This window comes from Mauremys mutica, chromosome 2, assembly GCF_020497125.1.
Source record: "Mauremys mutica isolate MM-2020 ecotype Southern chromosome 2, ASM2049712v1, whole genome shotgun sequence".
In the NCBI taxonomy this organism is placed as follows: Eukaryota; Metazoa; Chordata; order Testudines; family Geoemydidae; genus Mauremys; species Mauremys mutica.
Genome location: NC_059073.1, coordinates 170,711,893 through 170,738,882, shown reverse-complemented (window position 1 = coordinate 170,738,882; position 26,990 = coordinate 170,711,893). Strand labels below are relative to the sequence as shown.

Below are 26,990 nucleotides of genomic sequence, written 5' to 3'. Positions count from 1 at the left end.
AGTTCTATGACCCAGAAGTTACTGACAGAGATGGTATTGAATATCACTGAGGCTGGGAAGGCATTGCAGTGGGATCTAGTATGTTTAGAAATTCAGGATTTCCTGAATGACCAGCTGATGGCCATTCGGATTGATCTTGAGCACCAGACTTGGCCCACTGCCCTTACAGACACATCAGGAGTACCATCTGATCTGTGGTCAGGGAGACATACTTGGACACTTTCTGGATGGAAGTGTGGACATTCACAGTGCTCCTTCCAAGCATATGGACCCGTTAGGGTGGGTGTGGGCTCCCACATACCGAATCCTGCCGGGTCCATGGGGAGGATGCATATGGAACTGAATTATTCACCGAAACATCTGGGAAATTAAACCACTTGGTATACCTAACTGATTTATAGTCAGTGCCCCGATCCGTTAGTTGTTAAATGAACAAGATTCCACTCTTTTGTCCATGCATTCATTCCTGGGTTGGGGGTGACTAAGCTAAAAAAAAAAGCAGTTGTAAATATTTCTGCAGAGCTTTATTGCTTTTTGTCCTCAAGTTTAAGAAAACTCAGCCAAAAGTTTGTTGAGTATTCTCAAAGGGGGGAGTTGTTGGTGTCACTAGGCATAAATCTAGGTGACTCAGTAGGATGGCTCTGGGCCTTTGTGAACCAAAGTACCTCTATGTGAAGTGCTTTTGTTAGCCTTACTAAACTTTTGTAACCTCTTGTATTATGTGCTGACTACTGGCAGCTGCAAGGCCGCTTGGCACTAGATGCAGCCAATACTAGATAAGATAGGTGGAAAGCAGATACTGTAATTAAAGTTATATGCATGAGAAAGTAGCCCCCAAGGTGGGAAAAGTACAGATAAACCCTCACAAGGGGGTATAAATGCTGGGACCCCGCCAGCATGCAGGTGTGCAGGATTTGAGATTGTAATTTCTCCCTTGCACCTTTTTTTTGAGCTCAAATAAACTTGGTTTGCTTCTCCACCCTGGTGTGTTAATTAGTGCGACGCACACCGGGCAGCGAACACCGCTGTTGCTGTCCTCGGGCATTCTGTGCCGGCAACAAAATTATTAGGTAGGCCAATGTTGCCAAAATAAATGTGCGGACATTGTCATAAATAACAGCCGAGTGAGGAAACTAGTCTTTGTTCATACTTTTCAAACCCATTCTGCTTTCTCAGGTATGAGTATTTTCTCACATACTGTATATGCTTTTAAAGTGTGTATTAATGTACACTCCCGCTAGGTGGGGTACAGGGAAATCCCTGCCCCCCACTACAGGTGGGTGGGTACAGGAGCATGGTGAGAAAGCGGCGTAGGAGGCCGCCCAGCTGAGCAGGGGCTGTCATGGATTAATGACCTGGGGCCTCCCCAGACTGGTGGTAACTAGACTTTTGGTGTCAGGTCGGTACAGCGGACTGGCCACTTCACAACTCCCATTTTGACCAGACTTTGTAGACAAAAAACAGGCCCCGGCACGCCCAGCTGCACGGGGGGGGGCGGGGGGTGTGACTGAGCGGGCGCCAGGGCCCAGGCACGTGGCGGCCAGCGGGAGCTGGGCTGGGCTCGCGGGGAGGGGCCCGGAAGAGTCTCTCCCGCCCTACAGACTTTGGTCTGGTGGCGCTGTCGCCAGAGCGGCTGCCGCGAGACCCGGCGCGGCGCGAGATCCCTCCGCTGCTCCGCGAGCTCGCTGGGCGACGGGGCGGGTGGAACGAGGCGCGTCAGCAGCAGCAGCAGCTGGGGGCGGGGCTGTCCTCCCAGCAGGACTCAGTCGCCTTTCCCGGAGGCCTCTGGCGGGGAGAGGCAGGTCACGTGTTTCCGCTGTCTCGCGGTGCCGGGCGCGCGCGCGGGGCGCCGAGGATGCCGGTGTTCTGCGGCCAGGGGCGGCTCGGGTGACCCCCCGCGGCGGTTGCGCGGACGGTGGCGGCGGCGGCGGGGCCATGCTGAGCCGCAGCTCGTTCACCAGCCTGGTGGTGGGGGTGTTCGCGGTGTACGTGGCGCACACGTGCTGGGTGATGTACGGGATCGTCTGCACGCGGCCCTGCCCCGCCGCCGCCCCGGGCCCGGCCAAGGAGGAGCGGGCGGGCGGCGCGGCGGGCTGCGTCTGGCCCTACCTGGCCCGCCGGCCCAAGCTGCAGGTGAGACGCGGGCTGGGCTCTCCCTCGGGCTGCCCCCGGGGCCGCTGCTCCGCTGGCCGCAGGTGGCTGCGCTCTGCGGGCCCCGGCAGGGCTGAGCGCCGGGGCTGTGAGCGGCGTACGGGCTCTGCAGCAGTTAACGGGGGCGGGCCCTGCGCGCGTCAGGCGAGAGCCTTTCCTGTTTGCCGTTTATAATCTGTGCTTCCAACGCGCCGCGGGGAGAGGCATGAAACTTGGAGGAGGGGGAAGGAGCAGAGAAATGAGACACCAACGTGGTGTAGAAAAGAATAAGGAGCAAGTGGAAGACAAAATATACCCTGGAAAAGAGAGGGGCTTAGTCATAAGGCTAATGTGTAAGAATCTAAGAATAAGGGGATCTTGTGTATTGAAGGAAAATGGGATTATGAAAGAGCAATTGAGGAATAAAATAATATGTAGTTGAAGAGAATGAGTGAGAATAAGGAGAGAAGAATGAATAAAGAAATAGAGCAGGTGTCCCAGATAGGCACAATTTCATTAAACTAGAAGAACTTTGTTCCTATCAGAGGCGGCTCCAGGCCCCAGCACACCAAGCGCATGCTTGCGGCGGCAAGCCGCGGGGGGCCCTCTGCCGGCCCCGTGAGGGCGGCAGGCAGGCTGCCTTCAGCGGCGTGCCTGCGGGGGGTCCGCTGGTCCCGCGGCTTCGGTGGACCTCCCGCAGGCAAGCTGCCGAAGGCGTGCTTGGGGCGGCAAAATGACTAGAGCCGGCCCTGGTTCCTATATTTTGTATTTCCCAAACATCTTCCAGTATTGCCAGGGCTAGGAGAAAGAGAACGAATACTCTTACTTACATAGAATTATGTATCAAAAAGCATTTACACTTGAATAATAGTTGTAATAATAATGGTTGTGAAGTCAAGCCCTCAGAATATATTAATTACATGATCATGCACTTCGTTTTCTTTAGGACCTCTGTGTCATACACTAGACTGTATGGTCGGTAGTCAGTGGCTTATCTATTCATATGCAGTGTTCAATATTCCCCTATTTAATGTGGTCTTAGGCCTTAGTTATTACACACAGGTTAAACCTTGAACTGAATACAGAATTATTAATGTACTCATGGGCTTTTCTGTAATGATCTGAGCATAATGAGTGCTTCACAAACATTAATGAATTTAGCTTCAGAATATTCTAATGAGGTGGTGGCATAGTAGATTTCTCTTATTAGCAATCCCTTCGATTGCCAGCAAAAAATTGCCATTATTCTGTGGTTGCCAATAAGTGGAAGGCAGTTTGGCAGCCACTGAAGAAAGAACTGCAATGTGCCATCCCTGTCTCCATGCCTCCAAATGTGCCGATGGGCAGGGTAGCAACAGAGTAGGAGGTTGCAGCCCAGATGGTGGGGCTTTTTTACTAGGCATTGGGGTCCACAGACATACCTCGACCTCTCTCCAGGAGTCCTGGCTGAGCACATCCCAGCACTTCCTTCCCTCACTGCAGCACCCCAGCAAAACACAAGTGGATAGAGCCCTGCAAATCCACGGGTATCCATCCACTTTATATCTGCAGAAAGAACGAGGAGTACTTGTGGCACCTTAGAGACTAACAAATTTATTTGGGCGTAAGGTTTCCTGGGTTAAAACCTACTTCATTGGATACATGCAGTGGAAAATACAGTAGGCCCATTTTTGCGGATTCCAGTACGGATGCAGATACAAATTTTGTATCCGCGTAGGGCTCGGACGGTAAGAGCAGGCTGTCATGGATCCTCCACCTGCCCTGGGTGGAGGGCCTGGGGGACAGGGGCTGGGAGCTGCTTGGGACCCACACCCAGGGCAGGTGGAGGATCCACTGCGGCTCCCCACAGCTGCCCACCCAGCTCTTACCATGGCCGGGCTGCGGTTCTGAGACGCCCCCCTCCCTGGTTGGGGAGAGCCACACTTGGCAGCTGTGGGGAGCCTAGGTCCCTCCACCTGACCTGGGTGGGGGGGCTGTTTGGGACCCCCACCCAGGGTAGGTGGAGGGTCTGTCATGACTCCCCACAGCTGCCAGTGCGTGTCTCTCCCTGACCGAGCTTGGAGCTTTAGTCCAGACCCGGTATAGAGCCCTGCAAATCTGCAGATAATTTCTGCGGATCACAGATCGGATGAGGATAATGTGCAGCTCCAGAATCTGGGCTGCAAATCCCCCTTCCCACTAATGCCCTGCCCATAGCCGCCTGGCCTGCAGCCCCTTAGCTTGCGTAGGCAGGTTTGTGGAGCTGCAGCCTTAGAAGGAAGCACTGGGACATGCTGAGTGCTGACCCCTGGCAGCACATCTTAGTGCTTCTTTTCCCGGTTGCAGCCATGCAAACCTGCCTGCATCTGGAGTCTTTCTTCCAAACTGCATTCTTAATAAGTAGCATGCCTGGTGCCAGAATCCAAATCCCGTTAGCCTTAAAGTCAGTGGGGCAGGATTGGTTCCCAGGAAAACACTTCTGTCAATGGAAAGTTGTTAATGTCTGAGTTGCTATTAAGCGGAATGTACTCTCTCCATTTTGCTGATGCACAGAGACATTAGGGCCAAAATTGTTAGAAGTACAGTAGAACCTTGTTTAACCGAGCCTCCATTTCCAGCTCTCCATATTAACTGAACCACCAGCTATCTGCGGCTGATAGCAGCTCGGTCTCCAGCGAGAGCCCTGTTGCTGGGGGCTGACAGCTGGAGCCCTGCCGCCCATTCTCCGGTTTATCTGGATTTTTGGTTATCTAATCTGGCCCAATTAGATTGGATAATTGGGGTTCCACTGTGTCAACTAATTTGGAGTTCCTCCTCTGAGACACCAAGGTCTTGATTTTTCAGAGTAATTAACATTTGTACTTTATATGTTCAAAGCACCATTCCAGTTGACTTGTTTTGCAGTTGTGAGTGCTCAGCACTTCTGCAAATCTGTATGATTCAAGTTGGGCACTCAGAAATGAGGGGCACACAGTTAGCTAAATTTGGTTAAATAACTTGCCCTGTATTGCATAGGACTTGTATAGCAGATGAACATCTAGAATCTAGTTGCCTCAATCATGAGACCATCCTTTGTCTGTTCATCTTTCAGGTTCTTCAACAAATAGATTCAGAGATGCCAAGGCCAGAAGAGACCATTGTGATGATCTATTCTGACGTGTATAGCACATGCCCTAGTACTTTCCTAAAATAATTCACAGAGCATAGCTTTTAGAAAAACATCCAATTTTGATTTTAAAATTATCACAGATAGACTCTCTGATGATCTTTGGTAAATTGTTCCAATGGTTAGTTGCTCTCACAGTTAAAAATGTACACCTTAGTTCTAGTCTGAATTTGTCTAGCTTTCAGTGAAACAGAGGCTGTACAGATGATAACTTCATTCACTACAAAGCCCTCATTCATTCCTTGAGCGTAGTTCAACCTCTGTACAAAATGAGAAAAGGGTTCTGGAGAGTCATTGTGGCCTTGTGGCTAGAGCACTAGACTTGTACTCAGGGAACCAGTGTTTTCTTCCTCTCTCGGCACTTGGCTTGTTGGGTGACCTTGGACAAGTCACTTCACCTCTCTGTGGCTCAGTTTCCCCATCAGTAAAATGTGGATAATGTTACTGGCATCCTTTGTAAAGTGCTTTGAGAGATATCTCATAAGTAATATATTAGAGCTAGGTATTCTTATTCTTCTATAGAAAAAGTAGCATGTGATCATGTGACTTAAGATTGTATCATAATGCATACATAAGCACAGGGGGACTGAATTAAAGATGCACAGGCAACATTAATTCTGGCATTTCTTACATTTAGGGTGTTTTATTTTGCAACCTTTGTTTTCTTTAAATGTGTTTTGTTGTTTCCCAATTTTTTAAAAAAGCAATCTAGAAAAATAAATCAGATGGAACCATGGAGCCCAGAAGAGGTGGAACCTTTAGATCTATAGCACAGACCTTCTAACACTTTACTAATGGAGTAACTATTAGCTGTAGTAGGCTCTATATTTCACCTATAGCAGCAGAGAGTGGTGCACAGCCTGATAATTCACCTGATTTAATGTGAAATGTCTTTCAATTTGGGGGAGAAGTCATCTTTCTGATCCTCCCAGAAGACTGCCCCTAGGCCATTGGTTTTCAAACTGCTGGTCGCAACCCAGTACTGGGTAGTGGAATGTAACACACTGGATTGTGGCAGCTCTGGTCACCACCGCTGACTGGGCCTTTAAAAGTCCCATCAGTGGTGCTGCCCGTCTAAGACAGGCTAGACTCCACCTTTTCCAACACTGCGCTCCTGGAAGCGTCAGCAGCAGGTCTGGCTCCTAGGCTGGTAGGGGGGCAGTACTTATGGGCGAGAGCCTCCACCTAGGAGCTGGACCTGGTGCTGGCCGTTTTCAGGGCGCAGCATGGACACGGTGCCAGGACAGGCAGGAAGCCTGCCTTAGCACCACCACTGACCAGGAGTTGTCCGAGGGGCGCCCCAATCCCCTGCCCCGGCCCTGACCCACCCCAAACCCTGAGTTGTTAATGTTTTATTGTAGGGTCTGTATTCAGTTTCTAGCCTCTCTTTCCCACAAATATTCTGTTGGTATTCTTGTGTTATTCCTGTGATGATCAGTGGTGGGGTCAAGTCATATATATTTTTATTTGGAAATGTTTTATAATTTATTTTTCTCTGTGGATCATATGTCTTCTCTTCTTTATTTTCCTGTGATGATGATTATGCCACCTGATATGGGCGAACTTAGAACAGCTTTGTTAGAGATATGGAACGTGCCCTTGCTAGCATGGAACAAATAGTTCTTTGTCCATGCACTGATTGTTTTATTTTTTTATTTTAGTTAAGTGTATACACTACCACACGGTCAAACATTGGTGCTGAGAATAATATAGATCTGATTTTGAATGTGGAGGATTTTGATATTGAGTCCAGATTTGAAAGGTAAAGTATTATTATTATAAAGTTCTTAAATTTTGTAGGAACACTATTGTATCTAATAGATAATAGTTATGTGATGCATGTTAGTGCTAGTGAATTAAGGTAGATCTGCCATTTACCACAGTGTTTTCATGTTGAAATAGTGATTTGTTGTTGTCAGCTCTGATGGATTTTCCATCATCAAAGTTAATGCAGTATGCAGCATATAGAAATTCAGGATTTATTTAAAAGAAAATAATAGTGAATAAAAGTTTTAATTTTAAGTCTGTCAAAATGTTAGGCCTTATTGCAAATTTAGTCTAAAGTTGAGAATGAAGTGCTGCTTTACTTTTAATTGCTGTACTGGAAATACATGTACTTCAAACAATGTTGTATCAATGGCAGTTTGAAACTCATCTTGTTTTTGACTGTATACTAGTTTTTCATTTTCTGATACTTTAATATTTTATAATCTCTTGACATCTCCAATTCATTTAAAAATAACGGGAAACAAAGAAAGGAAAATGTAGTTATTAAGAAGAAATTTATCCACTCTGCCCCCACTGATGGGCTTCATGTATTTTTGCCTTTATTACAGCCTAGGAACCTTGAACTTTAGTCCTCTGCTCTGGACCTCAAGTTTTACCAACTTTAATGTCCCTTTACTGTGCAGATTCAATGGTATTTAATGTGCCAAATGTTTATGGTACTTGGATAGTTTGGATTGTGCTGCAAGTATTTAAAACAACTGTTTTCAGCAACTTAAGTAAATATTTTACAAATGCTACTCAAGATGCCTTAAAGTATAGCTCTGTACTGAATAGTCACTAAAATTGACATGGAAATCCCAGGTCTGTCCTTCAATAACTTTTGTATCATATCTGCTCAGTTTACATGTCAGGTGACTTTTTGCAACAGCTAGTGTTTCAAACTTTGCCTAGAATCTGAAATTCAAGCTATGTTTTTAGCTTGCACATCACCAACTCACTTTTCCATGTCTGTGCTAGTTCTACATTTCTAACAGAATAATATAAACTAATTCTTTGTTGCTGAAGTAAACAGCTAAGACTCTGTATACTTATGAAGGAACGTTACTGGACTAGGAAGATGTCCTTTTTATGTCAGAGCAGAATCACACTTTTATGACTTAAAATGTTACGAATTTTTTATATTTAATTTTTCTAGAACTGTGTCAATATTCCACTTCAAATCATCAGTTTAAAGATAAACTATTTCACTTTTTAATTAAAACAAAAAACAAAGCAAAAAAAACCACCCTGCCATTTTGCTTTTGGGTTGTCTATATCAGATTCTGCTGTTTTTTTTGTTTTCCCTCTTGTAACTCCACTAATTGGAAAGCCTAACCTCTGGTCATATTATGCTTCAGCTCAGATAGGTAGTAAGTATGTTTCTTTTACTGTGATGTAACTTGGTTCTGTGGTCCATGGAAGTGTTCAGTGCAGATGCAGTTCAGTGCAGTGAAGTGTTCAGTGCAGTGCTGAGCTAGTCTCTGGTAGAATTAACAGAAATACAGTTGAGGCTATGTAATCCAAGATGAAGCAAAAATAGCTTTTCCGCATTTAAACACACTGATATTACTATTACTCTGAGTTGAAAGTTTCATTGTCTGACACTGACAAAGTTAGAGAAATATTTATATTTATATATATATAAATATATATAAATTTATATTTATAATATTCCTGGGGAATCTGAAGAAGTGACAGACTAGATTGACAATACACAGAATTGTTTAGAACTTCAAATTAGTTTGTAATTTGCTGTCATGTTTTATAATGATTACATTGTGTGGAACTCTAATCCATGCAACTTCAGTAGTAATTGGGAGTAATTTTACACCAAAGCTTGTCAAAGCAAAGAAAAATTAAGCATTCACAGCTAGTACAAAATGAAAACATGCTGTTTCTTGCTACACTCTTTCCAGAGTTCTGTGTTTGTAATTTACCGTGGCTGAAGAGGAATTTCATTGTCACTAAGTACTTGACAACAGATAAGTTAGTGATTTATACTGAATACATTTTGCTGAAGATTTGTTTGTTACATGATGAAATTCATTTTTTTGGTTCACCCTTTCTAAATGTTTTTTTAAAGCAAGTTCTAATATAGCATTTAAAAGTAGCAAGAATTCTGTATTTATAATTGACATCACTGTACTATTTTATAATGTATTTTGTATTTTAGAACAGTCAATGTCTCTGTACCAAAGAAAACTCGAAATAATGGCACACTGTATGCATACATATTTCTTCACCATGCTGGCATTTTACCTTGGCACGATGGCAAACAGGTGCATATAGTAAGTCCTCTGACCACATACATGGTCCCTAAACCAGAAGAAGTTAATCTTATCACTGGAGAATCCACCACCCAGGTAGGCTTTTTAACTTGGTGGTAAAAATGCATAAAAAGAGCATCTGAAAACATCTTTCTTATCATGTCAAGATAGACATAAAGTAGGTTTCTTAAACAGAAAAAAAACTAAAAAAAAAATCAAATGACTTTTTAAAATAGTAAGGGCAAGTGTGAGGTAACATGTAGGAACTAGAAAATATTATTTAGGTCTGTCAGAGAGGAGTGGGCAGAAGGAGGGCTGATCAGAGCAGAGCAGAAGGGACTCAAAAGGGAGGAGAATGGATGTAGTTGATGTCAGCAATACAGCCAACACCTTTGGATATTGGTAATCAGCTTGACCTCTGTGGCATGGGGTGTCAGAAAAAGCAATTAGGGATTGTAAGCCTTGAAAATTGTATTACAGTCTAAAAGCAAAGAAAATCTTGCTCGCTTACACACACACCCTTACTTTTCAAGATCAAGTATTTTTTGAAAGATTGACAGTGTTCAAATTGTATAGGCTTATTCTTATAATTGGATTTTTTAAAATTTTATAGTAAATGTAAGGGGTAATTGTGCAATATGACTCTGAATAAGGGGTCGCCAATATGAAAAGTTTGAGAAACACTGCCGTAGGATGAGAGTTCTCAACTTGGTGTTTGCAAATAATAATAATAATAGGAGATATACCTATCTCCTAGAACTGGAAGGGACCTCGAAAGGTCATTGAGTCTAGCCCCCTGCCTTCACTAGCAGGACAAAGTACTGATTTTTGCCCCAGATCCCTAAGTGGCCCCCTCAAGGATTGAATTCTCAACACTGGGTTTAGCAGGCCAGTGCTCAAACCACTGAGCTATCCCTCCCCCCAATAGATGGATGGTGATTGTAGTCACCTTTCCTTTCTCTGTGAATGGGGACAAAGGAGTCCTGAAACTGTTTACTGTAACATGAGGTCACGGTATGGATAAGGTTAAGAACCACTGCTTTAGCAGAAGGAACTGGAACTGAGGAGCAGAACATTGCTGATCTCTTTTTGAATGTCAGTTCTCTGATTAGAAATGTGTGGGGAGGGGAGAGATTGGGTCTAGGTGTTTCAGCTACAGTCAAGTAGTTCAAAGGCAGTTATTTTTGCCAGAAAGCAAGTAACAGTTGAATTTTCAAACTAAGCCAAAGTAAGCTGTATAGCAACATTTAAAATATTTATTGTAAATTTAACAACAGCTGTTTCTGTATATCGCATCTTATTTTGAGGGGGGATACTGAAATTTGCATAGGCAAGTGAGTTTAATTTGCTGGCAAAGCCACACTATACTTTGTAGTAGATTCAAAAGTTTGACACTTAGCTTAATCCTGATTATATGATCAGTAAACATGATTTGAATTTTAAAGTTTTGAATAGTTTGCAGGCTGGAAAGAGCCTTTTAATCTTAAACTGAACTGAAATGTTATAGAGGCACTTACAAGATCTGTAAGGAAGAATCTCAGAAAGCTAGGTTTATTACTGTGCTTGCTGGCAGACCCATGAATGAGTTGGTGTAAATCAGATTTGTGAGGTGTTTACAGTGGGTTACATCACACAAGAAATAAAAATACCTTCAGAAGTTGTGGGGATTAAGGCTGAATTCATCAAGTTAGAACTGGCTGGCCTGATTGTAGATGGTTTAGCAGTGAATATGTGTACAGAATTACTTTAGGCAAGATACTCCCCATGTTGTTGTTGTGAACCTTGCCAGCTACAACCAAGGAGAACATCACTGTAATTTTGAAAAATATTTTCAAATTTTACTGGTTAAATCCACAAAACAAGTTCTTACTGATACCTTCAAGCAATTTGGATATATGCACCATATGAGAGGGAGCCTGCCTTAGCCCCGGGCCCCAGCTGCGCTTTCGACTGGACTTTTAATGGCCCAGTCGGCAGTGCTGACTGGAGCCGCCAGGGTCCCTTTTTGACCGGGCATTCCAGTCAAAAACTGGATGCCTGGCAACCCTAGCCAGTGCCTCTGTGGGCAGCTTCTCGGGTGTGGCTGTACTTCCCCCAACCCCACCCACTGGGGTGGATACCAGGCTCACCAGCAGCTGTCCGTGTTCGAGCTAATGTATGCAAACAGCTCGCACACTCTTGGACAGGAGTCCCTTCCATGCAGCACTCCGAGAGTGCAAGCAGGGACAGCTGCCGTTGAGCCTGGTGCCCACCCTAGAGGGCGGAGCTGTGGGCAGTATAGCCATGCCCAAGGTGCTGCCGGCATGGGGCTCTGGTTCCTGGGAGCAGCGACCAATGATGCTGCTGCTTTCGCCGCCATGATCCAGTAGAGCTCTGCAGCTCCGTGGATACTGATTTATCTCTGCGCAGAGCTCTATGCCCCCTCCACCAAGGCCCTCCCCTGCCCACCGCTAGCGTCTCTTTGCCCCTTCACCCAAGGGTGGCCCCCTGTTGTTCACACTGGAGAGGCGTGAGCGACAGGTGGGGAGGGACTTCAGGGAAGAGGCAGAGTGAAGGCAGTGCCTTGGGGGAAGAGGTGGAGTGGGGGTGGGAAGAGGAGCAGTGCGGGTGGGGCCAAGGCCCAAGTACCCTTTCAGCGGCAGCACTGTAAAGGTGGCAGGCCAACGCGCCTCCAAAGGGCGGAGTGCAATATCCTGTTTGGGGAGGCTTAATCTCCCCATGTCTATTATACCTTCCACCCATGTTCGACAGCCTGAGTTATCTTTGTTCTTAAGGAAAAAGGACAGGCAGATTTTGTGGGCACAGTGTGTTTCATGATGGACTTAAAATGCACTTGTGATTGAAGTCCGTTTTGAAGAGAGATTCTTTGCAAAAGCTAAAATATACTGTACTGAAACTTACAGCATGAAAGACAATCCTGGCCTTTGTGGTAAAAAATTTACTCTTGGTGATGGTATGTATGAACTTCTGGGTCAGGCCGGAAAGCAATATATCTTTTGAGGATGTATTGATTTTGGTGGAAATTTGTTTTGTCCTGTAGCACTGCAATAGCAGCCATGTGGATTTTGCACAATGAACTTCATCTAAGCAATTCCACACGTGTAGCAAAGCAAAATCCAGAACTTGATTCAGATGTTAGTGACTGGCCAAAGTGTAGACTCTTTCCAGCTCCGTTAGTCTGCTGTTTACCTGCTTGAAAGCAGACCAAGAAAAAAACAAATCGTAGCAAGTATTCAACAACAAATAAAGAAAGCATTAATGAAGGAAAGACTGAAAGTCTTGCGTAATGATCCAAAGCAAAACAAACAGAATGGCAACTGTATTTCTTTAATTTACTTGAGAGAATGAAAAAACAGCTGGAATATTGGTTGTCATTTTTTTTGACACCCAGTTTTGAAGTCTTAGTTGCTTGTTAACAAGTGATCAGATTTTTTTTCTTTCCTAATGGAAGCTGAGATCTTTTTACAAGTGTTACATGAAAGTGGTGTTGAGACGGCACAAACTCAGTGCAAGTAGTGTTATCCCCATGCTCTCAAATCCTTATACAGAGCAAGCAGATGTCAGTGTTCTGGCTGTTTCAAATAAGGCATGGAGAGTAATCAGAAAATCAGTGGGTTTTTAATTAACTTTTTTCTGAACTGGCTTCAAATTTAAAAAAGTTTAAGTCTTGAACCAGAGGAGTATATTATTTCGTCTTTTCTAAGCATATATGTTTTTCAGTTTTAGTTTCAAATAGCAATGGCATAGGATTCATTCCAGCACAGTTAGAAAAATATTGATATAATGTCTAGTCCAAGCTGTAATAGTGCTACTTTTCCACATGTTCATGTTTCTGATGTAGCTAATTGTAATCCAGGGTTTAAGTGACTTTCATTGTTTTTTTTTCTAAAATTTGTATTTAATGTGTACAGCATTATGCTTGTTTCCTTTTTATTTAAAAGCAAATTGAAGCAGAAAAGAAACAGACCAATGCCTTAGATGAACCTGTCTCACATTGGAGGTCAAGGTTGACTCTAAATGTTATGGTGGAAGATTTTGTTTTTGATGGATCCTCTCTCCCTGCTGATGTTCACCGATACATGAAGATGTAAGTTTACAGAGATTTGATTTTGTTAGACTTAGAGCTATTCAGTTTATAGGGCTAATTTCTCCTTTAAATAACCTCTTAGTGAAACATTAAAGTTGTACAGTTAAATCACAGAACTCATTGTTGGGAAAAGGGTATTTTAACATCACACTTAAACTTCAGCAATCACAATGAACAATATTTGAATAGTAGTAGCCCTTACACTATGACCCAAGATTGCCTCACATCTTAATTGTGGCCCCCTTGTGCTTATGTATGATGATGTATTCTTTAACTGCATGATCACATCTGGTTTCCATAGAAACCTGTCTCATTCAGTGCATAGATTAGACAATTGTGATGGTTTCCAGGGGTACCCAGGACTGTGAGTCACTTTGTTACCCCCAGCCTCCAGCAAGAAAGAGTCTTGCGTCTGGTGGTGGGGTGTCATTGCCCTACCACCACCAGCCTTTCAATCACTCAAGCATGCTCCTGTGAGCTATGCCAGCCCTATCTGCCTTGCAGGCTAACAGTACATACACTCCAATCCCTCAGTCCCTTTGAAGAGCTCCAGCCTCAACACTGGCTACTCACAGATTTCCCAAATCCTCTGCTCCCAACGGTGCAGTGTATCCCAGTTTTCCCTTAAACCGCTGCTCTTGTAAAGTCTCGCAGGACTTGTGAACAATTAAATAAATCTTCTGTTGTTTGATTATAAAAAAAATAGAATTTCTACTAGAAATTAGAAGGTGATGGAAACAAATGGGTACAATATAAAACAAAATCATAAGTAGTGAACCTGGGTCAATGTTCATTAATAGTTACCTTTCTTATCTAATAAAGTAAACATCGTACAGAGAGAATTCATAACTTCACATACAATGTTAACACATGCATTTTACAATATTAATACCCAGCCTTCATATGGTACTTCAGAAAGCACATTTTGTACAAATATTATTGCAATAATGTGTTGTGTGAATGCAGGAGTGCTTGAGTCACAATGATGCATTATAATTTCAGTTATTTTCAGTAAGGTTGTATTAAGAAACAAATACCCTCTGGTCTTTTTGACTGCCGTTGTGCACTCAGCAGAGGTTTCGCACCAGAATATCTTTAAAATTGTCCCTACCGTCAATGTGAGAATAATCTGAAGTGCTGCAGAAAATTGTTTCCTATTGGGAGGAAACCAATTCTATCTGGTGGGAGGGAAACAATGATCTGGGATCAACTCTCTCTTCTAGAAGAAGGCAACCATGACCTTGATCTTACAGATGCTTAAATCTAGATAAATTGCAAGTGCAGGATAGTTCTTCATAGGGGATCAGCAGCACCAATTCAATGTACTAGAGAGTCAAGATGGTCTTGGGGTAGGTCAATAGATGGGGACTCCAAAGTTTTAGATTCTATTCCCAACTCTGCCTTTAGCTTCCTGTGTGACTTGGGGTACATCACTTGGGCCTGGTTCTGTCGCCTATACTTCGAATAGTGCTCTATTCTGCAAGTACTCCCACTGTGTTCAGTGTAGCTGTATTTACTCTGGCAAAGTTTGGACACGCATGGGTGCACTACTACAGTTCTACCGGCAATAGTGGAAGCTGTAGTCTTGATATGGCACTGGTTTTTTTACCACCATTTCATCTAGACCACCTCTGTTTAGATGACCTGGTAGTAAATAGGCCTGTGCCTTGTGTATGGCTTTTCTCCCACCATTACTTATGCCAGCGGAGCTGCCCCAGAGACTAATTATACATGCAGTTTTTCCTAGTGTTTACAAGGCACAGGGATTTCACTAATATTTGTGATTTATAGTGTAGTTGTAGCCGTGTTGGTCCCAGGATATTAGAGAAACAAGGTAGGCAATATATTTTATTGGACCCACTTCTGTTGATGAAAGAGACATGGTTTTGAGCTACACAGAGCTCTTATTTTGATCTGAAGAAGAGCTCTGTGTAGCTCAAAACTTTGTCTCTTTCACCAATAGAAGTTGGTCCAGTAAAAGCTATTATCTCATCCACCTTTTCTCTCTAATGTTTAACGTATTCAAATTCTGTGTTGAGTGCTGTGAAAAACTCTTTAAGTTGCACTGGTTTCATAGACTAACTTATTTTTACAATCGAGTACATTTCAAATATGGGTAATCCCCAGTCTCTCATTACTGGGGTGCAGTTTCTTGTCTTCTCCAGACATTGTAATGTCTGCTGTCACTTCCACATGCTGTAGATACCTCGCTACCAACTTCAAATGATAGTTTTATCCATCCTTTGTTTCTTTCGTTCTCTATCCTTTATATTGCATATGTATCTGGAATTCTTAACTTATCCTGTCTTTCTGTATTGCTAACCTTGAAGTTGAAACTGCAAAAAGTGAACTGAAAAGAGTGAATTCTCATTTGCACCAAATATACTACTCTGATAGGGTAAAGAGGTACAGTATGGAAATTTTCATGGCACACATTAAAGTTAAATATGTGTGAAACTATGTATAATTGATTCCAGAAATTTATTTTTTGTGCACTAATATGATTAGAAAGTTTTCTTTCTGGAGTAACGTAATCATAAAATCCATGTTTGAACATCATAGGGTTCAGTTGGGGAAGACTGTGCATTACCTTCCGATATTATTTATTGATCAGCTAAGCAACAGAGTGAAAGATTTAATGGTGAGTAACAAAATGCCTTTTCACTAAATTTTGAATTACAGTGTTACGGAAATCTCTAGTACTGCTATAATTAAGGTTTTGTCCTTGTTTCCATTACAGCAGCCCACCTCACAGAAATTCACAGTGGACACAGCTAATATGTTGCTAATCTAATCTTCAAATTAGATGTTGATTAAATGCCCAAAAAAATCGTTAATGCAGAATTAAGGGTGTTCTTTCAGAATGTGGAAATTGGCTAAACCAGAAAAACTCAAAGTTAAGATACACACTGGTTGCCAGGCTGGCTGCATCTCCTGTTTTGAGCAGGGGGTTGGATTAGATGACCTCCCGAGGTCTCTTCCAGCCCTAATCTTCTATGATTCCTGGTCTCTTTGAGCACCCTCAGTAGGTCCAAAGCCTGTAGCTGGTGCCTCTGATTTAGGGTGGGATTACATGACCCTTCCATTCTCAGGCCAGGCCCTTGGTTGCAGACACCTGGTACTAACCATGGTTGCCTTAGTAGGTCTAACTTAGGCTCAGACCCAGTCATTCTGTTTTCTCCAGAAGCAGTGACAGTGGTAATCAATGACCAAACAGTCTCCTTACAGAAGATTTATTTAGAACAAAAGCATTTCAGAGAAAAACAGATCTGAAAACAACATAGACTAGACATCTGTCTATTTTGCCAGGTATCTAATATTCCAGGTGAAGATCCAGTCAGGTCTATAGACTTCAGAGACCTCTAGGCTCTGACTGGAGTAGTCCATTCCCTTAACTCGCAAACTGTTTCTCTCCTTTGCTTCAGGGAGAGTCCCCTTTGAAAAGCTGTTCAGTCTTTTTGATCTCCAAGTTCCCAGCCTGGCAAAACAAGCTTGCATCTTCCTTGGAGACTTTAAATCTGCTGGCTTTTCACATTCTTTCAAGTGTCCATAAGGGTGTTCTTATCAGGGGCTATTATCATTTTCCTGTTCTTTACACAGCTCCCTATTAAGTTATATCAGTGCGTTCATACAGGAAAGTCTTAACACAGTTACTTCCTCTCATTAACCTGGTCATGTATGGTATTCATAAATCATAGATAATCATTCTTAGATTACATAACAATTCCACAAATGCTGTAACTTTGTTTGTCCACTGTTCACATTTCTGGAAAGGCATGAGGCAGCTCTGGGCAAGTTTAACTCTGCACTAACAAATTCTTGGGCATTTAATTTCTTTTTTTAAATAACTTTTTGTCACTTTCATGTACCACAGCCCAGCCCTTCCGTTCACTTTCTCTGACTCCTTGCAGTGATTACCTTGTACACAGAATGCGTTGCCCATACATCATCTCTTTGTCCTCCCCTTTCTGTGCCTGTTCTGCGCCCCTGATTCTTCCTCCTCCCAACGTTGGCAGGGATCCCAAAGGTCGAAGAGCTGACGAGCAAATGCAGGAACTAAAATGGAGTCAGTGAGAGAGCTTTTAGAAGAGGGGACTGACATCATGGATGTGGATGATGTTGGGGAGGCTTTGGCTCTGTCCGCCCCCCCCCCCTCCTGAAAGCCAGCTTTTCAACTCTGATCCCTTCCTTCCCACCCTGCTATTCCCTGCACTGTTCTAATACACTCTCAGCCCCTCACTGCTCCTACACCCCAAATTTCCTCCAATTGCTCAGAGCCCCACCACTGCCTCAACATCTCATCCATGCTTTCTATCATGTCCATGGCTCTGACCCCCTGCATTACCCCTGCTGCTCTGAGCTACCACCACCACACACCAGCTCCACCTTCTTCCTTGCCACTCCATGCCCCTGGTAAGCTTGGAGGGGCCCTGAGGAGGTAGGAAGGTGGCACTGGTGGAACTGTAAGGAATGCGTTTATCAGCAGGAGGTAAGGAGGGGCAGGAGAGTGGAGATAGAGATTTGGGAAGGACCTCTGTGTCTAATGTTTGGGGAAGAGGCTCTATACATCCATCTGCAGTATAGCACACTCAAGAGGTATGAAGTGGCCCAGATGTTCTTAAATGAATGAGAACACCCCATGGAGATGAATACAGCCTGAAATGATAGTTCTGAGAGGTGTGAATTGCTTCAATCATCTCAGTGGATCTCGTCTCCCCCATCGCGGATGCTTAATATCACAGCTAGCAGATGGGGTGGGGGAAGAGGCTCAGGACCCTCTGGATGATGGTTCACGTGGGGAGTTAGGGGAGTTACCTATGGAAATCCTTGTCTTTCTGGGGGGTAGGATTGCTGCTGCCCCATTCCCCTCTCTTCCCACTTTGTGAGACACATTCCTTCTCAACCATAGCTCAGAGAGATGGGGTTGTGTGTGGGAGTCACGTCCCTCTATCTGGCCAGGACCAGAGAAGTGGGAAATGGGCAGCAACTTCAAATGGTAGGGGAGCATGTGGGGGAGGGGGCCTTGTTAGCTTCAAATTGCCCATTCCTAACCCCATAGTTGACACTGAGTTGTTATAACCCAGTCACTGTCTTAGATTATTACCTCACTAAGGCAATAGTCTCAGGGCTTGTCTACACTACCGCGTGGGGTCGATCTAAGGTACACAACTTCAGCTAGGTGAATAGTGTAGCTGAAGTCAACGTACTTAGATCTGCTTACCGTGGTGTCTTCACTGCGGTAAGTCGACAGCTCACGCTCTCCCGTCATCTCCACTTGATCTTCTTGTTCTTACCGGAGTCGACAGGAGAGCACTCGGCAGTCAATTTATCGCATCTATACTAGACGCAATAAATGGACCCCCTCTGGATCGATCACTGCCCGCCAATCTGGCAGGCAGTGTAGACAAGCTCTTAAGGTCAGAGATCTGCCAGCTCCCAGGCAACAAGACAGACCCACATATGCATAAGGAAGTAGGATAGAGACCCTTCCAAAACAAACACAACATTGCATACCCAGTCGCCCCCCTTGAGGTGATAAGAGAGAGTGAATCATGTGGGAAATGTTAGTTATGTTGCTTAACGCACTTATCAGAGCTGCTTAGATGCGTCAGAGATGAGGGTTGTATAAGAATCTGAATAGAACAGACTACGCATTTAGTATATTAACACATGGTGTTTTAAATACTGCTTTATTGATTTTTTTAATGAAAATTAAACAGCCCCTAAGTATTAGCTGTTACTTCCATTTGCATTCCCATTTGTATGTATATTAACTTAGTCTTAACAACAATTTTCTGTCCAAATGCAGATAATAAACCGTTCAACGACAGAGCTACCTCTTACAGTGTCATATGATAAAATATCTCTTGGAAAGCTCCGATTTTGGATCCACATGCAAGATGCAGTGTTCTCCCTGCAGCAGTTTGGTATGTTTACTTTTTCACAACAGAAGGTCAAGTTCTTAACTTCTAATGCATAAACTACCTATTGGCTGCCTTTACAGTACTATAAAATGGTGTAGTTCTTTTGTCTTGTTTGACACACTATCATAAAAATCTGTGGGTTTCTGCAATACACATCATCTTGAGTTTGTACATATAGTATGTTGTGGTTAAAATTAAACAATAAAATCAGCAACTGAGACTAATATTGCGAGGGAGCAGTGATCCTTCCACTAGTTGTTAGGGGCTTTTGCATGTGAAAGTCCATAATTGCTGCATTAAAAAAAAGTCACTATTTGGAGTATACTTCAAAAAATTTTTTATCTTGAACCCCTGAAAAATAAAATCTTAAAATAAAAATGGCACTTCATTATATTCACTTAGCAAAAAATAAAGTATACATAAAAGAAATGCAGTATTGCTAACAGACTGATAAACTATGGGAGGTAGTTTATGCTTTTATGGCCTACTTTAATTCAGATTGCCTCAGTTCTCAAGTAGTTAACTTGATACAGAGATCCTAATCTTAAGAAATACCTCCGTTCTCCAAATGACTTCATTTGGAGTTGCGTACCTAGGACCTGAATTTAAGTCGCTATGGATGGATATCCAGAATGAGTGGAAATTTTAGAAATCAAACATGTAACCTCCAGATAGACTGGTCATTGGCAGGCCAATCATGTCTTCTCCATTGTCTTGTCTCTGCCCTGTCTCTGGTATATTTTGATCACCAGTAATTTTTCTGCCTCAGTACAGCAGTGCAGCCAACCAGCTTCAGGAACTGTACAGTGCCTGCCATTCTACTCAGGATTTCTTTTGCAGAGTTTTCAAAATTGTGTCTTTGTTATAACATAGATTCAATAAAATATTTTCATTAAAAATAATACATGAGGTTTTTGTTTTAATGAATAACACTGATAAGAAACTTACTGTGTTTTGTATCTTCAGATGGTCAGATACAAAAGTCAGTACTGTAAATCTCTTTAAAGTAACACAATTTAGGCAGGTAAAAAAGAAAGGGAGAGCCATTCTGGAAAAAGAAATAGAGAGTAAAGGGCAGCTGAGTAAATTAACCAGCTTCCCCAGGTTATCTCTTACGTGAACATTCCAGTTGAGACAATTGTTTTATTAAAATAATTTGTGAAAAAAAGCATCTAAACTTGCGTGCTTTCTCAAAGAGTAGCTGTGCAAATTTGTACAGAGTCAGAAGATTCCAGGCATGCTAAATCTATGCTTTTGTGAAAGGGAGAATCAGGGAGTTAGATATTACACTATCTTTTAAAGGCGCTGCACAAAACTTGCATCTCTGGGAGAGGAAGAACTAAAGTACATTTAAGCCACCTTCTCACATTCCTGAATCTGGGCTGCAATTGTGGTCCCCAGAGTATCTTAGGTAGCCTGTCCCCAGCTGCATATGGGTGGAAGTTTCTTTTTATGCCTCCTATCCTGGGGCTTGTGGCAGAGGCATAATAGGCAGCATAAATTGCCCTGTGCAAATCCAGCAGCAGGCGGGACTTTCCCAAACCAGATCTGGGCTGTAAAGACTCTTCTGCACTACAATAGCAGCATAAAAGGGCCAACAGTGAAGGAGTGAATTCTTCCCAAGGTTTGTTCTCTCTCTTAAAACTAATAGAAAAAGTATCCAAAACCAAAAGCTGAATCAGTATCTGGTGCATTCTTCATAGTTCAGAGACCTCAAGATAACAAAATTTAGGAGTTTGTTTTCACTGATGCCCAGTACTACTATGATCTTATATTTCAACTCCAATAGATTTGCTGAAACAGGACAAATATGTATGAAACATTTTAAAATCCCATCTATCTTGAGAGGATGTGATGGCTCTTTCCCATTTAATAACTAACTTTAATGGGTAAAGAAGACACAGGAATTTCCCTGTACAATCATCGCACAACATTTTGAGTTACCTTATTTAAAAAGAAAATTTGCTCATAAAGAAAGGGCTCTCTAGTACTGGATACTTTAAATTCTGTTCAATAAGAAAACCCGTTTCCTGAAAATATAGGATAAAGGAAAGGCATGGATTAAGGTCAGAAAGGAACATTATGATCTAGTCTAATCTGTATAACACAGAGCATAGAGTATCGGAGGGGTAGCCGTGTTAGTCTGGATCTGTAAAAAGCGACAGAGTCCTGTGGCACCTTATAGACTAACAGAAGTATTGGAGCATAAGCTTTTGTGGGTGAATACCCACTTCGTCAGACACATGGACTCTTTGTTGCTTTTTACTTGTCCCTGTGTTGGTATTTATATACTGTCATCTCTTGACCTTTTGAATAAGCTAGATCAATTGACCTTCTTAAAATCTCTCACTGTAAGCCCTGTTTCTCAGATTCTGGATCATTCTTGTGGCTTTTCTTTGAACTCTTTCCAGTTTTTTTCATCATCCCATTTAAAATGCTGATAGATGCAGTACTCTCACAAGAGCCATATGCTGGGATGATATCGTGTCCCTCCTCGGTATTCCTGTTTGTCTGATTGTTAGCCCTTGTAACTAGAGCTGGGAGTATATGTTCAGTTGGTTATCCACCATCATTTCTTAAGTCCTTTTCAGAGTCACTTTTGAGGGTTATAGTCCACTATCTTGTAGGTATAATCTACATTGCGTATTCTTTGAGTGGTTGCAGATGGGTATTTCACTCAGAAGTATTTGTGCTGAGGGCACAGAGTTGGAGACTTTCCCCACCGTGGTACCTATTGGAATAGCGCGCACACCCTGTGTTGCCTCGTGGCCCCTTCTGAAACAATATAAGGGTGATGCTACCCTAATCCCCCTCAGTCCCGTCATACTGCCAGTAGCCTTAGTTGGAGCTCCCCCTGTGCAAGTCTTCTCATGGCATTTTTTTCTCTGCATCACACTTGTGTCACTGGGACGTCTCTTGTAAAGAAATTTTAATAGTATCTGTAGTGTATTATAGTTTGTAGCTAATTTAGTTTGTCTTTATGGTAATTTCTGGTGCTCAGCACTATAGGGCATGCAGCGTTGTCCAGGCCTTCAAACGTTGACTTTCTATTCCCAACAGTTGACTCCTACACTTGCTGCGTGTAGGAGAAAGTCACATTAAGGAGACTGTATAATTTGTTGGGAGAACACAGAGATTGCAAGAGACCTTCACCTGAAGCAGCTTTTGTTGGAACAGGCTATGAGGCCTGCACTAGTACCAAGACCCTCTCCGCTAGCAGGACTGGCAGTCCTCAGCCAGCCACCTTCTGCATCAGCACTGGTAGACAGACCCCTGGACTCTGACTCTTCCCCATGAAGAGGAAGGGGTTGATATGTGTTGCCTGAGGTACCCCAGAAGAGACCTACAAAACAGATCAGGGATTTTCGAAATTGAGGAGAGAGTTGTCCTCTTTATCGAAGATAGCTCCTCAACATCCACAAGATCCAGGGTACAGCCAAGCTGTCGATTCACATCAAGGCTGGAGATTCCCAATACTGTACCACTGACTCGGGGCCCACCTGGTGGACAACCATCGAGTCTGGTACCTATGGTGCCACTGCTTTTTAGTATCCACGATCCCACAAGTCTATATGGTGGTAACTGACTTATTCTGCCTGCTTACTCCAGAGGCGGGTGTACTATCAGCACTGCCAGCTGTTTCAGGCCCCTCAAATTCTGGACTCAGGATTGAGGCTGCTACTGTTGATGCCCTTGGTACCAGTGAAACCACAGGCACCTTCCTTGGTGTAGATGCCTGTGGGGCAGCACCAATATGTCCTTGGTGCCATCTCTGTCCTCTGTTTAGTCACCATTAATTTCAGTTAACACAGGTGCCCTTTGAAACCCACAACAACTCTGTTGTGCTCTTTGGTACTGTCATGGAAGATTTTCTGGTACTGACAACAGTCCCACCCCTGATACCAACTTTGCCCTTCTCTCATTGGACTGTGGATAAATTGGGCTATTCTGTGGTCCTGCCGGAGTGGCCACCAAGAGTGCCCAAGGACTTCTGAGAGGGTTCTTCCTACTCTAATATGGAGTCATCCAGTTGGTCTTTGCCTTGGCGAAAAGTCCCAAAGATCTTGCAATGGGCAGCAAAGGGAAAGTGTCTGCACTAAGAGCACAGCTGTTCTAACAGTAAGGGCAGATTCTTGGCATCCTCAATGTATTGACCCCCTATGCTATACTCTCTCTCAGTGATCACCTTGGGACCTGTGGGGTACTCCCTGCTTGAAGAGGTCTAGATTTCTACTCCAGTCCAGAGGGCGATTCCCTTGATCCTGAGATGGACAAGCCCCAAGAGTGGCCTCTGTTACAGATGCAAGAGGAGGTCTGTCCTCTTGAGACACCTCTTTTGGGGGCACCCTTTGCCAAAGGAGCAACCTCTACCCCAAGTGATGCCAGCAGTCCTATCCTCTCCTTTCCTTGACAACTCTGTAATCCCAGATTCTTTGTCTCCCCTCTCAGAGGATTTTAAATCTTACCAGGGCTTACTTTGGGCAGGTCTACACTAGGATTCTCCATCAGTGATAATTTTAAAATCAAGATTGGCTGTTTTTCTAAAAGCTATGTTCTAGGAATTATTTTGGGGAAGTTTTGTGGCCTGTGTTATACAAGAGTTTAGACTAGATGAGCACAATGGTCCCTTCTGCTTTGGAATCTCTGAATATTCTTCAGGCAACAATTCGGGAAGGGTTGCCTTCCTGATTAATGACACCTTATTACAGTCAGCAAAAGCTTTGTGGCATATAGGTGTATAAGACGTTAGTTGCCAAACTTCCCCTTTCCTTATTCATTTTGGAGCTGATTTTAAAGACAAGACAAACTCTTGTAGAACCAAATTTAGTGACTGGTCAAGATCAGTACCTTATAAATTACTAGCTCTAAATGTTTTTAGGTAAAACATACAAAAATTGATTTTTTTTGTCAACAAAGCTAGCATCTGTTTTTTATTGTTTATCAGTTTTTTATTATTTTTATTATTATTAAATCTTGTGTCACTTAAAAAGGGCTTCCTTTATGCTTGAATCTACTATACTAATGTCTAGAATGCTAATTTTTTGGTACTTTCACATTTTACCTACTCTTTCTTCCAGGCTTTTCAGAAAAGGATGCCGATGAAGTAAAAGGAATTTTTGTGGATACTAACCTATACTTTTTGGCTTTGACATTCTTTGTAGCGGCATTCCATGTAAGTGGATCACTTGCTGTTTTTAAGCAGTATGCGCTTAAGTGTAAGTAAATAAAAAAAGTAAAGGTACTTTGAGCATTGACACTCACATTTCTTTAAATACCAATAATTGTTTTTGGAAATGTTAATGTCAATATATATACTATGCTATACCAATTTTTCCTTCATAAATACAAATAGAAAATTCAATAGCAAAATGTCATGTTCTGCAAGGGAACATCTATGCAATATGTTTTTAAATTTGAGCCAGAAAACCTGATTTCTACTCCCAAATCCAATTTCAAAATTAGGGGTGTCATAGGTTTGTTCCCCACTTTGAACTTTAGCGTCCAAAAGGTGGGGACCTGCATGTAGCCGTCTAAGCTTAAATTCTAGCTTAGATCTGATAGCACTGCCACCAACCAAAAATATAGTGTTTTGGTACACTTTCCATTCCCCCCAAACCTTCCCTGGGGAATCCAAGACCCAAACCCCTTGGGTCTTAACACAAAGAGAAATAAACCATTCCCCCACCTTTCCCCCTCCCAGACTTTCCCTCCTTTGGTCGTCTGGAGAGACTACACTGATTCAAACTCCTTGAATCTAAAACAAAGAGGGATTCACCTTCCACCTCCTCTTTTCCCCGCCACCTATCCCTGGTGAGTTAGACTAATCCCCTGGGGTCTCAAACAAGGGAAAAAAATCAATCAGGTTCTTAAAAAGAAAAGCTTTTAATTAAAGAAAGAAAAAGTACAAACTATCTCTGTAAAATCAGGATGGAAATGCTTACAGGGTATACAGCTTATAAAACTAGAGGGACTCCCTCCCCCTAGCATAAGTACAAGTACAGCAACCAGAGATAAAATATCCTTCCAGCAAAATACACATTTGCAAATACAGAAAACAAACAAAAGACTAATCCACCTTTTTAATTAATACTCACTATAGTGAATAGAAGAGACTATTTTAGGAAGCTTGGAGAGCCTGGATGTACGTCTGGCTCCTCTTAGATCCAAGAGAGAACAACCCCCAAAACAAAGAACCCAAACAAAGACTTCCCTCCACCGAGATTTGAAAGTATCTTGTCCCTTCATTGGTCCTCTGGTCAGGTGTCAGCCAGGTTCACTGAGCTTGTTAACCCTTTACAGGTAAAAGAGACATTAACCCTTAACTATCTGTTTATGACAAGGGGTTAAACCCACCCTGTCCAGTCCTTCCCAGAAAGAGAATTACTACATTTCCTTGTGTGTCTGGCTATCCTCTTACCTGGGCTGTTCGTGGATCACACTTCACCAGTGGATAATGGAAGGGTTAATGGCTTCAATGGACAGTTGAATTCTTATTTGCAAGCTGGCTAGCAGCCAGCACTGAAAATTGATCACCCATCCTCATAACAAAACAGCAAGTTGATCTGCTGTTGAATATACATATTGGTTTAAAAATTAATGTAGACTGTAATTAGAAATCAGTGAAGGGTTAAAGATACAATTGATACTTGTCTGATTGTTAGAAATAAATTTATCTCCTGGAAAGAATTATTAGTTTATAAATTATCAACTTTTATATAAAATGTAACTTTCTTAATTGACATGTAAAAATATTTAACTCTTAAGTGAAATAATGTTGTGTCAATTTCTTTATTTAGCCTGAGTTAAACTAAAACCTAAAAATCATTGCATATGAATGCTGACTCGGATTTTCTGCTCTGAGATTTTCTAGCAGAGAGGAGGGAATGTAACAGTCAGGGAACAGGTTACAGTTCTGATTCTCTCACTGATTCTGCACAGACCATGTCCCTAGTGGAGTCTGAATAGTCATGGGTCTGCTCTAAACTTGCTAGATGGTACCCCTGTCAAGGGCGCTGTCTGCCAGTTGGAAATTGCCAGAGCACACCGTCTCTGGATGTCATTCTTCATGCCATTGACACATCTTATGTCATTGTTACAAGGGCATTTAGGGGCTGGTTATACTGACTTAGTTCCTATATACCAGGAGAGACCTCAGCTGGGGAGTTGTGGCCATTTTTTGCCTAATCAGAGAAAAGGGAGAGGAATGAACCAGAGAATCTGGACTGTTTTGTGTTAATATTGTCTTGGCTTTCAAGCAGTGGGAGATTTGTGTTCTCCGAGTGGTTTATATTCTTGTTAGAGAAATGTGTGCGCACACTCAGAATTCTCTATTAGTCTGTTTAGTGTTTCGTGGCTCAACAACAAACCTTACAAATTCATAAAACTGTCATCAGGCCTTCAGCAGGTGGTCATGCTTTCTTTCTTCCTCTGAAACACTGTTCCATCTCTCATGTGACTGTCTGAACTCGTTCTCCAATAGTAAAATTCTTCCTGCACCTACCCATTTAACAGTATGGGCCAACTAGTCTACTATTCCATTTTGATGTAGTGACCAGTCATCTGAGATCATTACCCTACCCATGAAGCACCTGCACCTTGTTGCTTCCAGCAAGATGCTCATCTCCAAGCAGACGACTTAAACTCTTAATGGGGCAAAACATTGAAGAAAA

The 26,990-nt window shown here is 42.8% G+C and overlaps 1 protein-coding gene across 2 annotated transcripts in view; it reads left to right on the top strand.

Moving 5' to 3' along the window:
- The first annotated feature begins 1,818 nt into the window (after positions 1–1,818).
- Positions 1,819–26,990, top strand: part of CLPTM1L (CLPTM1 like) — a 75,625-nt gene continuing 50,453 nt past the window's right edge. Inside the window, exons 1-7 of one of the 2 annotated variants that reach the window (XM_045005302.1) lie at positions 1,819–2,133; positions 6,937–7,037; positions 9,216–9,405; positions 13,251–13,396; positions 15,959–16,037; positions 19,206–19,323; positions 24,399–24,493. In XM_045005302.1, the coding sequence (XP_044861237.1) occupies positions 1,936–2,133; positions 6,937–7,037; positions 9,216–9,405; positions 13,251–13,396; positions 15,959–16,037; positions 19,206–19,323; positions 24,399–24,493 (927 nt within the window). In that variant the 5' untranslated portion in view covers positions 1,819–1,935. The remainder of the gene's footprint in view (positions 2,134–6,936; positions 7,038–9,215; positions 9,406–13,250; positions 13,397–15,958; positions 16,038–19,205; positions 19,324–24,398; positions 24,494–26,990) is intronic. The other variant, XM_045005301.1, reaches the window with a different exon arrangement.